This window comes from Marmota monax, unplaced genomic scaffold, assembly GCF_021218885.2.
Source record: "Marmota monax isolate L192 unplaced genomic scaffold, Marmota_monax_Labrador192_F-V1.1 WCK01_AAM20220418_F8-fsc00027, whole genome shotgun sequence".
NCBI classification, from domain to species: domain Eukaryota; kingdom Metazoa; phylum Chordata; class Mammalia; order Rodentia; family Sciuridae; genus Marmota; species Marmota monax.
In genome coordinates this window covers 18,110,622-18,126,966 of record NW_026694617.1, presented here as the reverse complement: position 1 = coordinate 18,126,966, position 16,345 = coordinate 18,110,622, and the positions used below count along the sequence as shown (strand labels likewise).

Here is a 16,345-nt window from a genome sequence, read left to right as displayed (position 1 = left end):
TTGCATTACAATTCTTAATACACCTTTATACTGCAATTTATCATGTCTCTGATTGTATATAAGGTATGTTGACATCAAATTCACATCTTCATACATGTATTTGGTATAATGATGAGGGTCTGCTTCCACCATCCATGCTATTCCCCTTCTCCCTTCCTTTCCCTCCCACCCCTATTCCCTATCTAGAGGTAATCTTCCTCCCTTGCTCTCTCTCCTAACCTCATTTTGAGTCACCCCCCCCTTATATCAGAGAAGACATTCGGCATTTGTTTTTTTGGAATTGGCTAACTTCACTTAACATAATCTTCTCTAATGCCATCCATTTCCCTGCAAATGCCATGATCTTATTGTTTTTTTATTGCTGAGTAATATTCCATTGTATATAAATCCCACATTGTTTTATCCATTCATCCACTGAAGGACATCTAGGTTGGCTCCACAGTTTAGCTATTGTGATTTGTGCTGCTGTAGACATTGATGTGGCTGTGTCCCTGTAGTGTGCTGTTTTTAGGTCCACCATTTGACCGAGCTATTCCTCTTAGGATTTTTCTTTAAACTCGATTCCTGTATGCATCTTGGACTGTGTCCTAGACTGTAGATTACTAATGTTCATGGTGCAAATTTTGTAGGTGGAGCCGGCCATGGTGGCACACTTGTAATCCCAGTGACATGGGAGGCTAAGGCAGGAGGATTGAAAGTTTGAGACCACCCTAAGTAACTCAGTGGGACTGTAAGCAACTTTGCAAGACCCTGCCTCAAAAAAAAAAAGGCGGGGGGCTGGGAATATGGCTCAGTTTTGTGGTACAGCCCCCATGGGTTCAGTCTCCATTAATGGGAAAAAAATGTGGATGGGACAAAGAGAATCATACAGTGTAATAAGTGCTATAGATGTTTAGGAATCACTAAATTGTGGATTGGGGTTGTAACTCAGTGGAAGAGTGCTTGCCTAGCATATATAAGGCACTGGGTTCAATTCTCAGCACCACATAGAAAGGAATAAAATAAAGGTCAATTGACAACTAAAAAAATCATTAAATTGTGGAAATGCCATTCAGAATTAGAAGAAAGTGTAAAGTTTAAAAGAATAGTTCTTTTAGTGTCTTTGGAATATCTCAGGAAGGACACCTTTGGGGATGGTACTTGTTAGGAGGAAAATAGTTCACTATTTTCTGTTTTGTAACTTTCAAAAAAATGTTTATCATTCATTATATTACCTATTATAGTAATGTTAAGTATAAAAAGACCTGCTATAAAAGCAATTCTTTTGTAAGGGTTCACTAAATGGCAAATAAAACACAATTTATAGAGACACATGACATGGTTGTAAATTAATATAGCCAAATATTCTCACCTAAGTTTTTCTCTTGGTCCCAAGTGTTGTTTTACTAAATCTCACTCTTTCTCCAGAAGTTAGTTTACAACCCACACCAAAAATTTTCCCAAGTTTCCCTTATTGATGTTAATAGTGCCCGTGTGGTAGGGTGAATAGACACTCTTGTCATAGTAAGCTTTGCAGATTAGGGGTCTTCACTGCAGGCAGGCAGGAATGTGGGTGCTCAAATCTTTTTACATGTAAAACTCATTTGAAAATTAAATGCCTAATAGTAAATGTTTATAAATGTACAGTGGTTGAAGCCTTTAGTTATACATATATTTTAAAATGCTAGTCTAGTAATCCTTTAATTAGAATGCATTTTAAAATGTTTTCATGAGATTTAAAATGCTTTAGTCTTCAGTTACAGAGAAGTAAACTTCATTTTATTAAAAATGAGGCTTATTTTTAGACCTGACATGTGATCACTGTATGAAATGCAGAGAATAAAGGCACACAGGCTTGTCTTCCCTTTAAAGTTCTCCCATTCCGATTGAGGTGACATTCTGACCCCATGTGAGCCTCTGATGCTATATGTCACTGCTCCTGCTCACGTGAACCCTGTGCTAAATCTAGTTTGGGGTGTGTCCCAAACCTGCTTTGTCCACTCTCATTTCTGCCCTTGCACACTGCCTTCCTCCCTTTACTGCTCTGCTCTTTGGGACCCCAGTGTTTCCCACTAGCTCTAGCGTTGACCTCCCTCTAAGGATCACATTGACACATCCATCAGTTCTTCATTTGCATGTTCTTCAGTGACCTGCAGATAATTTTGTCCTAAACTGCATGTTATCTTCTTCTTCCTATCTTTTCTGTACTGTTATTTCATTCTTTTATTTTTTTCCTCTACTGATTTGAGAAATGTGGTCACTGAGTCCCTTACCACTGTCTCACAATTCTCACATGCAGTAGTTCACTGTTACGGAAATGCGCACAAAACAAGATTGCTTTTAGTTGCCAAAAATTTAAGCGTCCTGGCATGAAAAATCTGAAATAATGGAAAGTTGTTTTTTTTTTTTTTAAAGTTTGACTTTAATTTTGGCGTGGACTCTGGGTTTGAATCCTAGTAGTGCCATTTATAACTTTTGGGACCTTTGGCAAGGTACCTTATGATCTGTGCCTCAGTTTCCTCATTTATGAGATAGGAGTAATGACAGTATCTACGCCAGAGGACTGTTGTAGTAATTAAATGAGCTAACAGGGCCTGGCATGCAGTAAGCATCACTTGTGGGCCGATTTAAAAAAGAAAGAAAAGAAACAAGTCACACGTTTTAGAAGTTAGTGAGAATGTGACAGTTTTTTTTTTTTTTTTTAATGAGGTTTGATTGGAAATATAATAAGCTTGCTCTTAAGGCACTGTAGTAGTAGTACTTTAAAAAATTATTAATGGAAATATAAAAGTAAAATCTTTGAGTCTTATAGTTGTCTCAATTTTTAAAACACCCATTGTTCTTAAAACCCAGGGCCTCCTTTAATTCCATTTCAAATTCAAGGTAGAATTTTGACTTAAAAAAAAAAAGCGATGGATTAAAGCTTTGCTTTGTTTTCACACTGTTTTTTCCCTTGAGAATAACTGTTAAACTGGTAGAATAAATAAAGTTGTATGTATACAGTCTCCAAATTTATGGTCTTATTTAACTTCTACGAGTCAGTTTTAAACAACTTAAGACAGAGTAGGTAGGAATACTGAAAATAGTGCTTTATTTAAATGAGGCAGATGCTTGCAGTAGAAACATGACCGTGTGCCTGAAATATAAATTAATTGGAAAAAATTAGTTGCATTAAATTGACAGCTTGTTGCCTTTTCCTCAAGTCATAATATTTATAAAAGTAAGCTCTTGTGGGGCAAATTTATACCTCTCCAAGTTTTACATTAGTTTGTTGCTTAATTCCTATAAAACCAAAATTCTGTACTTATTTAACTACAAATTGCTAATGTAATGTATTTTTAGATGGCAAAAAAAGACAATCCTTTTGTATCTTTATTTTCACATTGAATTGTTCAAAGATCTTCGATTTTTTTTGTTTGACTCTCATTAACAAGTTTACCAACTAAGCAGTTTTAGGACTTTTTGTCATATTTTAAAATAATAATTACCTTATAATTGTTTACAAAGAATATAGGGTATTTTAGTGTTTGAATTTTAACAAAAACTCATTTGTAAAAAGGATATGGTATGAGGGCTGGAGTTATAGGTCGATGGTTGAGCACTTGCCCCACCTGCGTGAGGTACTGGGTTCCATTCTCAGCACCACATAAAAATAAATAAGTAAAATAAAGGTGTTGTGTCCATCTACAACTAAAAAAATATCTTAAATAAAGATAAGATATGAAAAATACTTTAGAAGCACATTTAGCATAAAAATACAATGTGAATAATCTCCTTGAACTGATTTTACCTGCCCATACTAAATAGAGCAGAGAATTATTTTTTCTCTTTTTAAAACTATGAGGTATTTCCAGTATACAAAGAGATACAAAGACTAAATAACACTTATAAAAGCCATCCCCTAGCTCCAACAAAGTTTGGCACCCTTCAGTTTTTTTGTGTTTTTCTTTTTTTTTTTATTGGTTGTTCAAAACATTACAAAGCTCATGATATATCTTCTTCCATACATTTGATTCAAGTGGGTTATGAACTCCCATTTTTTTACCCCAAATACAAGTTGCAGAATCACATCGGTTTGTGTTTTTCTTTTAAGACTATACCACATATACAGTATTTGGTATTTATATTTTCTGTGCATTATTTTGCACAAGTACTTCTTAGGCATTTATTCATTAGTTAGAAATAGTGTTATTTTAAATTTAGTCCAAGTTTGTATAAAATTCCCCTATGGAAATTTATTTTATGTATAGTATTATCCTTTAACTACTTTTAATTTTATTTTTTACACAAATAGAGCACAACTTTTCATTTCTCTGGTTGTACCTGATGGAGAGTCACACCATTTGTGCAATCATACCCATACATAGGGTAAGAATGTCCATCTCATTCTACCATCCACCCCTTACACCCGACTCCTCCCTCTCCTCTGCTCAATCCAGAGTTCCTCCATTCTCCCCTTGCCCATTATGGATCAGTATCCACTTATCAGAGAAAACATTTGGCTTTTAACTTGTTTTTGAGAACAGTATTTGAGATGTTAAATTGATTCATGCAGCTCCAGTTTATTTATTTTAAACTGCTATGTAGTATACTCATAAATAAATACTTTATTCATTCTCTGGTAAATATTTTGGTTGTTCCCAATTTATTATTCTTATAGTGCTGTAGTGAACAGTGTGTGTGTGTGTGTATTATGAAATTATACTAGTTTTTGAAGACTGTTTTCAAAGTATGGTATAGAGACCCCAGAGGGCTATTTGTCTCCCACCCCTAGACCTTTTGAGGAGGCTATAGGATAAAAAGTAAAATAATACTAACTTGATTTTTTTCTGTCATGCTTTTAAAAATATACAGCAGAATTTTCTGGAGGGTACATGAGGTATGACTGCACAGATTGAATGCAGGTGCAGATATGAGAACCTGGCTATCTTCTAGCAGATTTGGAAAATGTAAAACAAAGGCATTCTAAATATAACTAACTTTTGTTTCATTTGGAAAATGTAATTGTTTTCTCTCAAGGTATGTTATTTGTGATAACAGGCACCTTTTATTGTTAGCTTTAAATTAAATATTATTTAAACATCAGTTTTTAACTTTGAATACAGTAAATATTAATGAATATAATCCACATAAGCAAATAGTTCCCAAGAGTGTAAAGAACTTTTGAGACTAATTTTGAGACTTACCAATTTTAGGATACACTTAAATTTTGTGGAAAATATTTTATTGGGAGTTTTATTAAAGTTACATTGCATATATGAACCAAGTTGGAGAGAAAAGACATTTTTTATAATTTCTTTTAGTTGTAGATGGACAAAATACCTTTATTTTTTATTTATTTATTTTTATGTGGTGCTGAGGATTAAACCCAGTGCCTCACACATGTGAGGCAAGCACTCTGCCACTGAGCCACAACCCCAGCCCAGAACAGACATTTTTAATGATATTCAACCTACTATTCATGAATGTGGTCTCTTTTTTTTTTCTTTAATAAGGTTTTGTAATTTTTTTTTCACAAAGAATTTTTGTATCCTCTCAGTTTCATTCCTAAGTAACTTTTCATTTTTATTGTTATTATATCTGGGACTTTTTTCTATTATATTTTGTAATTTATTATGTATAAAAGGAACTAGTAAAACTCAATAATAAAAAACCCTAATCAAATTGAACACTATTAGGGGCATGTCAGTAAAGAAGAAAAGCATGGCTGATAGGCACAGGGAATGATGTTTTGTATTTTAGATATCAGGAAAGTGAAACTTGGTACCACAGAGACACTATTAATATGAGAATGGCTAAAATAAGACATGCCTTATGTTGGCAAAGATGTGGAACAACTAGAACTCTTCTAAGTGACCTGTAAGGGCATAAAATGATACTAACACTTGGGAAAACTGTGGACTTATTTTAAACATTCATCTACCGTAACCAAGCAATTTCACTCCTAGGCATTAAACCAAGAAATAAAAGCATATGTTTACAAAACTTCTTGTGTAAGAATATTTATAGAAGGCTTATTCAAAATAGTCCAAATTAGAAACAAGTCAAATGTCCATCAACATTTGATGAATAAATAAGTTAAAGCATATTCATGCAAAAGGATGCCACTTATCAGTAAAAATGAACAAGCGGTTGATCCTTTTAACAGCAAGAAAGAACCTCATATTTACCTGAAGCTCAAAGACAGTCAAAAGTAAACCATTATGGTAGAAATTGTCTCAGTAATTGCTTATAGGATAGTGGGAATTGACTGAAGGGGGCTTACAGAAACTTTCCAAGATGTTGGAATGTTTTTTATCTTCATTGGAGTGTTGTATATGTGAGTGTCAAAATTCACTGAATTTTGTATCTCATTATATGTCAATTCCACTCAGTTAAAGAAGAATTGGAAACATGAATGCTTTTGAAGTCCTCTTTTCCATACTTTTGAGAAATACTATTGCTTTCTACTCTCTTGTGAAATCTTTTTTTTTAATAACTTTTATTTATGTATTTTTCATGTGGTGCTGAGGATTGACCCCAGTGCCTCATCTGTGCTAGGCAAACTGCTCCACCACTGAGCCCCAGCCCCAGCCCTTCTTGTGAAATCTTTTATCATCATCATCATCATCATCATTATTTGGAGATTAAAGTCCAGGTTATATTTTCATGATTTTTGAGCACAAATGAGATTGCTTTTTTTTTTGAGTATTAGTCCATTTTTTATTGTGAAACAGACTTAAAATATAATTGGTTACAACTGCACATACTTTCTCATGACTCTGTGGTTGGTTGTGATTTGGGTGATTTCAGATGGACATGGCTCCAGGCTGTAGACCTGAGTTCTGCTCTGCCCCTCATGTAGCCTCCTTTTGGAATAAGTGATAACTGGAGACTTCCATTTCCCGGTGATGTTAGAAACACAAGCAGCCAAGCTAGAATTATCCAAGTACATTTGAAGAAGACTATGTGCTTTTTGTCTTGCTAACTTTCTCCTGGCCTGAGAGTCACATGCAAAACACAGTAACTGTGGGGAGGGAAATTTACTCCACCCTTGGTAGTGGGAGGTACTGCAAAGGATATAACATATACTTCTAGAGCAGGAAAAATGTGAGAAACTGAGAACAGTAATATGAAGTGGTTGCTTTTTGCTACTTAGGGGGGAAAAAAAGCCAAAGGCTAGTCAATCTCTACTATTTTAAAATCAGTTGTATGTTTTCATCCAATACTGTATTTTAATTGATGAGTTTCACAAACTTAATACTTGTGTGAATATCACATTTGTCCAAACGATTTTAGGTGTCAGGGAGTATCCCTTATTACATTAGTTTTTCATTAGCATTGCTCATGTATTTAAACTAATATATGTAATTGCATGTAGTGTTCTAAGCACTGCGGTAGTGTAGTGAAGCATACGGACAAGGAAACCCTACCTTCTTGGAGCTTGTAGTCTAGCATGAAAGGAAATAGAGGATAAGTGTAAAACACTAGAAATTTTTAGATAGCTGATCACCCTGGAGAGAAGGAAACAGGATGGTCTGTTGGAGAGGGACTGGAGGGCTACTTGTTAGTTACACAGGTTGTTCAAGAAAGGGCTTCCTGAGGAGAGGACATGTGAGCCAAGGCTGGAATGGCAGGAAAATTTTCATTCTGGGAAAATACAGGGAAGGTTTTGTATACTATTTTCAATGATTACTTTTATGAGTAGAGTAACTTTTATCACATCCCCTAATTGTTGTCTAAGTTGATCTTCATTTCAAAGCTTTCGTATTATTCTAAATTTATCCTTGTCTGGAAAGTTTTGTTGTGATTTTGTAATGTGTGGCAGAACATTGGCCTCTAACAAATCTGTCTTTCATGTGTTGTATCTGACAATATAGTTTTGGAAGAGACACTTTATCTTTTGGAGAAGCAGATACTGAGTTTGTGTAGTTTTGACAATGTCCCTTTCCTATCTCCTTCTGTATTTAAAAATCCAAAAACTATTTGGGAACCTTTCTCTAGGCATTGTTATTGCTTCACTCTGTGTGTGGTTAGCCACTGTGGGACTTTTTTTTAGCTGTAACTGTATTTTTCTTTCTGTTTGTAAGAGAGCATCATGGGTAAAATCCTCATGAATTAAAAAGTGAAGCATCACGTTCATTCATAAATAAAAGTAAATGTGTTGTTTCTGGTTTAATCATTACACTTTATTACCCCAATATTTTAAAATATCAGTTACATTTTTGGGAGTTTGGTTTATAAATTGAACAAAAATATGTATCTTTATAGTGATCATTAAAAATGGCACTTTGTAAAAGTCAGAACATTTATACTTTATGTCACTGTGGCCCATCTCAAGCCCTGATCCATGTGAATAGGTGGGTTGGACATAATCTCAGTTCCTCAAGTTGTGTAATCAAAAAGGCAGTAGAAAATTGTCCCCTCCTCCAAGCCTGCCTTTCACACAGTTGCCATTATGTCCAGTGAAGTGCTTTGAGCTACATACATGTTTTACCTCCAGAGTCTCCTTAGCACCAAGGCCTGGAAGCTCTGGAGTATATTCTCCAATTAATTCTGTCCTCCAGAATTAAACCACAGCTCAGATTCTTAGGTTCCGTGTATCTGGAATACAGCTCAAGGTACTGCAGGACAGTAATGAATATCTCCAGTTGTTTCTGAAAGCAGTTAAGGCTCATCATGTCCTTTAACAAAACGTAGAAAATAAGTGGTGTTTTCAATACCAATAATTGAACATGTACAAAAATGTGTGTAAATTGTGTCTATTAGGTTAATTACCAAAACAGTTAAAATTTATTTTGTTATTTGCTGTTGATCTATTTTAAAAAGTTAATTCTTCCTTGGGTCAGGGGTGATCTTCATTTCAATTTTGGAAGCATAGGCATAGGAAAAATTAATTTATTCTGAGATTAGCATTTATTTACTTTGTCAAAAATAATTAGCTTACATGGTTTCAATTTACAGTTTCTACAGTCTTTTATTTAGACAGCTAACAGATTCAGAAAGTGTTTATTGCTTGTAAAGCCAGCTGATAGGAGGACAGGGATGCTAATTATTTGGCTGAAAGTAAGGTTGTTGTGTGTATTTAACTTCAGGATATAGGAACACCCTTCTGTAAAAGGCCATTTAGCTAAGGTGACTCCAGTAGAGATAGGGTATATTCTTTTAATGAATTTTGTTTGTTTGTTTTTAATTGTGTGTGTGTGTGTGTGTTCATGACTTCAGATCACCACTCAGAGCTCTTATTTCTTCAACTTGTGATTTCTCTCCCCATTGTGCTCAAAGATGCAAACTACTTACATGTACTGCTGTCCCCTGGGCTTCCTTTTAAAAGACCAGACTTACTGCTTCATGCTTTCAATTGATTGCTTTTATTTTTATGAACTAGCTTAAATTTTTTTAGTCTTCTGAAATTCTCTTTCACCTAATTTATTTATTTATTTATTTATTTTAAATTTAGGTGGCCACTTGCCAGGGTAAGCCCTGAGTCCTTTCTTTCGTAAATAGGACCAGGCTTGGTTAAGCCCTTCTGTAACAGAGTGTTACAGTTCCAGTGCTGTCCTCCACACTCAATATGGCCAGAAAATAAGTGGAGACAGGAGGCTTGCTCTGTGTACTTTTCAACGTTTATTGATTCACTCTGTGGTTATTAACTCAGAACCTGCATGAAGAGGTGAAAGATAAGCAGTTCCTGTTGGCACTGTGGGGAGCTCAGAGCAAACAGGTGTGGGAGGCTGTTTTCACTGCTAGGTATTGAGAGACTCCTTCAGTTTATCCAAAATAAAGGAGTCTTTTTCTTCTAAGTATCCTCAAGGATTAATGAGGACCTGAATTATACTTCCAGTCTTTCAGGAGCTCAGCAAGTAAAACCAATCTACTCAGATATACTTTGGCAACTGAATGGATCTCTGCTCATACGGTGTGAAAATATTCCTAGTAGCACACAGGACTCTCAGGTATTTGGGAGAAAGTCAAACCTACATAAATATTTCTGTATTTGTCCTCAGGGATTCCCTAAGATCTTAGGTTATAGCTTTTGAAAATGTAGGAGTTTGGTATATCTTTAAATCATATTTGTTTCTCTGGACATGTCCTGTTCTCTAATATTCTCTTTCTCCTTCCCCAATATATGTGTGTGTATATGTTTTTGGTGAATATATGTATTTATTTGTATGACACATGTGCATATTCACAGAATATCCATGAGTGAGAAAATGAAGGTGAAACCAAGATTCCTACGAAAACTTAATTTGACTTGTCACATTTTAGAACATCTTTATTTGTAAACTTTCTTTTATGACAATTTGTATTGTTGTTTACTTAGTATGCTTTAAAAATGGTAATGTTGGTGCTGGAGTTTTGGCTTAATAGTAGAGCACTAATTTGATCCTCAGTACCACATAAAAATAAATAAAGGCATTGTGTCCATCTACAACTAAAAATATATATATTTTTAAAAATGGTATTGTTAGTTCACAGTAAATAAGCATCAGTCCTTTACATTTGAATAGGAGTTTATAGTTGACAGGCACTTTTAAAAATATGTTTTCTTTTTTTTCCAAAAAAACCCTCTGAAGAAGAAAGACAGGTCTTAGTATCCGTATTTCATGAGCTGAGAATTTAAGTTACATGCACTATCCTCAGTTTCATGGGAGGCTATGGTGCCAGTAGTGGCGCCCACGGCTCTTGCCTGCTGTCCTACCCACCCTCACCACCACCACCAGTGATGTGGAGGGTCAGAAAGTTGGCAGTACTGACCTTACCTCACCCCTGGCTCCCTTGCCTGACTTAGGTCCCTGAGGGAGAAAATGACAGCGTGGCCAGATGCACATATCTTTATTTCCAGCAAGGCCTCTACCCTGAATCAATCTTAATTCCTATTTGACTAGCTAGACTAAAAAGCTATAAAAATTGTGTAGGTTTGTATTCTTAATAGTTGCCATTCTGAATGGAGTGAGATGAAATCATACAGTAGTTTTGATTTGCATTTCTCTAAGTGCTAGAGATGTTGAACATTTTTTCATATATTTGTGGATTGATTGTATATCTTCTTCTGAGAAGTGTCTGTTCAGTTCCTTGGCCCATTTATTGATTGGGTTATTTGTTCTTTTGGTGTTAAGATTTTTGAGTTCTTTATATATCCTACAGATTAGTGCTCTAACTGACGTACTTGTGGTAAAAATTTGTCCCTAAATTGTAGGCTCTCTATTCATCTCACTGATTGTTTCTTTTGCTGAGAAGAAGCTTTTTAGTTTGAATTCATCCCATTTATTGATTCTTGATTTTAATTTTTGTGCTATAGGAGTCATATTAAGGTAGTTGGGGCCTAATCCGACATGATGGAGATTTGGGCCTACTTTTTCTTCTATTAGGCGCAATGTCTCTGGTTTAATTCCTAGGTCCTTGATCTACTTTGAGTTGGATTTTGTGCATGGTGAGAGATAAGGGTTTAATTTCATTTTGTTGCATATGGATTTCCAGTTTTCCCAGCACCATTTGTTGAAGAGGCTATCTTTTCTCCAGTGTACGTGTTGGCGAGGATGTGGGGAAAAAGTCACACCCGTATATTGCTGGTGGGACTGCAAATTGGTGCAGCCAGTATGGAAAGCAATTTGGAGATTCCTTGAACCACCATTTGACCCAGCTATCCCACTCCTCGGTCTATACCCAAAGGACTTAAAAACAGCATACTACAGGGACACAGCCACATCAGTGTTTATAGCAACACAATTCACAATAGCTAAACTGTCTAGGAACCAACCTAGATGCCCTTCAGTAGATGAATGGATAATGAAAATGTTGTGTATATACACAATTAAATACTATTCATCATTAAAAGAGAATAAAATTATGGCATTTGCAGGTAAATGGATGGAGTTGGAGAATATAATGCTAAGTGAAGTTAGCCAATTCCCCCCAAAAACAAATGCAGAATATTTCCTCTGATATAAGGATGCTGATTCATAATGGGATGCGGTGGGTGGGGGGGAGCATGGGAGGATTAGAGGAACTCTAGATAGAGCAAAGGGGTGGGAGGGGAAGGGAGGGGCATAGGGATAGGGAAGACGGTGGAATGAGATGGACATCATTATCCTAAGTACATGTATGAAGACACGAATGGTGTGACTCTACTTTGTGTACAACCAGAGATATGAAAAATTGTGTATGTGTAATATGAATTGTAATGCATTCTGCTATCATATATAACAAATTAAAATTTAAAAAATTAAAAAAATGTCTAGGTGACCAAACATACTGTACTGGTATTCAAATAGCCCAAATGACAAATGATGTTGTTGCAAGTGGCATAGACTTCCTGAAAGAGTGAACATCTAATAAAGTGTAATTCCAATCAGAGTATAAAAAAGAAAATGTAATTCCTTTGATTTACATAGTTTTGTTTGAGAAAATTTGATATATATATTAAAACAGCATAAAGTAATCAAGTACATATATAAAGCAGTGTTAGAATCAGGAATGCCCTGTGGGGTATTTGAAAGTCATCTGGGATGAAAGCTGGGAATGTAGGACAGTTCTTTCTAGTGTAGGACTGTTCTGGAGTTTGCCTGCCAAATGCCAAGTGTGTTTTCTGAATTAGTATGACAATCGGAATTATCCCTACAAATTTAAAGAATTGGGGGCCTAGGATATAGCTCAGTGGTAAAGTACTTGCCTGGCATGCATGAAGCCCTGGGTTCAATCCCCAGCGCTGCCAAAAAGAAACAAAACAAGGGAAAAGAAGAAGAAGAAGAAACAGAAGGAGAAGGAGAAGAAGGAAAAAAAGATGTTTTAGATGACAGGGCCATTGGTGCAGGAAGTCCTCTTCTTCAGCCACTTCAGAAAGATGCATAAACCTAAGGACTCAGGAGAACAGAGATTTCCCACCATGTCTAGCCTGAAGCTCATAGCCCTGTGGTTTCATCTGGACAGGAGGGCAGCGAATATCTACTTTTATTTTTTGCCCCAAGCTCTAGATAGGATTTTAGCCCTCATCTTTCTTTATCTGAGGTACTGTTCTGCATTCCTATGGTTGAATGTCTTTGTACATTGTCTCTTGTCACTGTCCTTGTATTTAGGTTCCAAAAGAGTTATGAAAAGGGGGATTAAAAGCATCCAAGGAAACTGAAGGACTTTTGTGTTTTAAAATACTTGCAGTATTGAACTTTTTTTGATATAAGTAATTTTTGACTGTGCAAATACATGGCTAAATTATTTTGGTTATAAATAATAAGAATTTTTTCTCGATCAGTCTGGAGGATATATTTTGCTGCAAACTCTATGCTATTTTAATAATTGGATTTGTGAATTATTTAATGAAGTTAATCTTTAATGACAGTGAAGATCAGTATGAAAGAAAGTATTCACTTCCTATGATGTGATTTCGGGAATCAGTGTTTTCACTTTCTCTTCTTTCCAAAGGATTGTGTTGGTACTAGATACTCCTAGGTTCAAATTCTCCAGATTTGCTACAGGGTGGTTATTTGATCTAAAACAAATTAATCAATTTCTCTAGGCCTTACTATAAAACTTAATCATCAGTAATATGATGATGCTGATGTTTAATAGCATGTTTGCAGAGATGAAGGTAAAAATCTGACGCAGTTTTCTCCTGGTACTTACTCCTATATATTCGTCATGCAGTGTGACCACAGTACTGTTAAAAAATTATGTCTTTTCCTTGACCCAAGTGAGTACATAGTGTAAACAACTTTCATAGTTGTTCTTTTGAAAGTATTGGAGTACTTTAGTAGACCCATGACATTCTGCAAACAAAATATACAGTATAATATGTGAGGTCTTGTCTTATATAATATGAACCATAAATTTACTTACTTTTCTCAAGAAAAAAAAAAAAAAGAGCCCTCCACTTGAGATAACTGTGTCAGCAAACCTAAGCAGCAGCACAGAGCTGAGTTGAGTCAGGCATGTGGGCAGACGGTAGGCTTGCCAGCTGGGTGATGCACGCAGTAGCCGGGAGTCACAGCTTTCAGTGTACACATTTGCATGTCATGGACATTTGGGTTGCACAAAAATATCAAAACCACAAATATTAAATCGGAAATGTTCAAGGATATACTATCCTTCACCTAAAAATGATCTCTGTATACATGAACACTTTTATCTATATTTCCTATTTTTTTCAATTTTAAAATGATAATGCTAAAAGTGTTCACATATTGTTTTCCTCTTCTCTTGTAGCTTTTTAAAGAATAAATCTCTAAAAGTAGAATTACTCTATCCACAGACATAAACCTTTTATGGTACTTGAAGTAATTGTCAGATTTTCTATAGGTAATATATAGATTTACACTGTCCCAGTTAAGTAGTTTCAGCTCTCTCTAACCAGGTGAATTTTCTTTAAAGTGTTTGGGGAAACTAATTTAATAGGTAAAATATTGATTTAAATTGCATTTCTTTATTAATGAATTTGAACATGTAATTTTTGTATCTTTTGTATATCTTATCTTTATTCATTCATATTTTCTCTGTTTACATTATAAGATTACTTAGTAATCTGAGCCTTTGTAGGGGTTTGGAAAAATCAGATTTTTAATCTAATTATATTTTTCTGCACTTTTCTTTTAGCTCCAGTAATAAATCGATTCACAAGGCGTGCCTCAGGTAAGTCTGATTCTACTATGGCTTTTGCTTACTTATGGGAACATTTACAAAATGGGCAAGAAGTTACAAAGAAAAATTGCTGTAGATTAATAACTTCTTTGTCATTTTCCCAGAAATCAAAACCATCTGACATAATCATGAATTAGTCAATAATTGAAAATGTTCTCTGAGTAACTAAATATATAAGTTATGCTGTAGCCTAAGCTGATGTACCTTTTAAATGGAGATTCTCATCCCAGTGTGTAACTTGCTACATTTTGGTAAAATTACTACTTGCATGGTTCTCTGATTTACCAGCTACAGTTTAGAAGCAGTGATTTTAGAAGATGGGTGAAGTGATGAGTGAGAGTTTTTAATTAGGGGCAGGAAGACTCTTAAAATGCAGATTGAAGAACTTATCATTATGGAGTCATTTAGGATAGGAAAATATTACTTTATATTTGTTAATGTCCTGAGGCTATTGCTGTCTTTAAATTTACCACAGTAACCTTATAGATAGTCATGGGACAGCCCTATAACAAGTGCTTAAATTATGTTCATTATAGTGTTCTACCTGAACTGGTAGGGAAGTATGAGATGTAATTAAGAACAATTTCTGTCCAAAATAGTTTAAGTAAAGTGAATTTGGTCATTGAAATGAATAAGCTATTATTTGAAAAGTCACACTGTGGAATCCCTTCTTCTCTGAAGACAGGGGACAAATGATGTACTACTATATTTGGTTTGAGAAAAATCATGCTCCCTTGTAAATATAAGTAGAATTATTCTTTTGAAAAACAAAAGGTAAACATTTCAAACAGATGACCTTTGGAGCTTGAATATTATATATGAATAATTTATTTCATGAAATTACCTTATTTTCACCTGTGCTATATAATAAAGATGCTTTAAGGTTGAATTTTATTTTTAATTTGTTAGCAGTTTCTGGTTCAATTTAATCTTGCTATATAGTGATCAGGTCTATAAAGACAGGAATGAGGAAAATTTACTTCATTGGTATGGTATCTACATTGCCATTCTGAGGTTTTTGTAATATCAAAGTGTATTTATTTTAAATGGTGAAGAAAAAGTATCGATTGTAATGCCTTTGGTGGAATGAGTTATTTTATATCAGTAAGGCATTAAATTTATCTCAAGCAGAGATACCAAACTTGACCTTTATGAACAGTGATGTAAACAAGGAAGGAAGAATAAGAATCAGTATCATCGTGTCTTAATGATGTGAAATCCTTTCAACAGAAACTTAGGAGTCTTAAAATAAGTAATCTCCCTTTCTGCTGCAAACTGTATGACATATGACTTTTATTTCTGGGTAAACTCCTTTAGTATTTGTATAATATATTTATCATTAATTGATAGATCAGGGCTCCAGTGTATAGGTTAGTTTCAAAAATCCATTATTCCATTATTTTACATCCCTCTTCCACCAAATGTGTGTTCAGTATATCTCATCAAAACTTAGCTGAGAATGTAGAGATGATGGGATACTAGGAAAAAAATTAAAATTAAAAATCAAATGTTGCATTTATTCCTAGAATGACATATATTTAGAAATATTAATTAAATGCAATAGGATACAGTTTGATATAAATCAGGTGATAGAAATTCAGGAGTCTTGTTATACTTAAAAATAAGACTTTGGGGCTGGGGTTGTGGCTCAAGTGGTAGCGTGCGCGCCTGGCAAGTACGGGGCGCTGGGTTCGATCCTTAGCACCACATAAAAATAAAATAAAGATGTTGTGTCCACCGAAAATTAAAAAAACTC

General features: G+C 34.8%; 1 protein-coding gene across 2 annotated transcripts in view; it reads left to right on the top strand.

Annotated features, from left to right (window-relative positions):
- The window catches only part of Prkar2b (protein kinase cAMP-dependent type II regulatory subunit beta), a 94,055-nt gene that overhangs the window by 9,204 nt on the left and 68,506 nt on the right, over positions 1–16,345 (top strand). For both annotated transcript variants that reach the window (XM_046422377.2, XM_046422378.1), the window contains exon 2: positions 14,545–14,580. In XM_046422377.2, the coding sequence (XP_046278333.1) occupies positions 14,545–14,580 (36 nt within the window). The remainder of the gene's footprint in view (positions 1–14,544; positions 14,581–16,345) is intronic.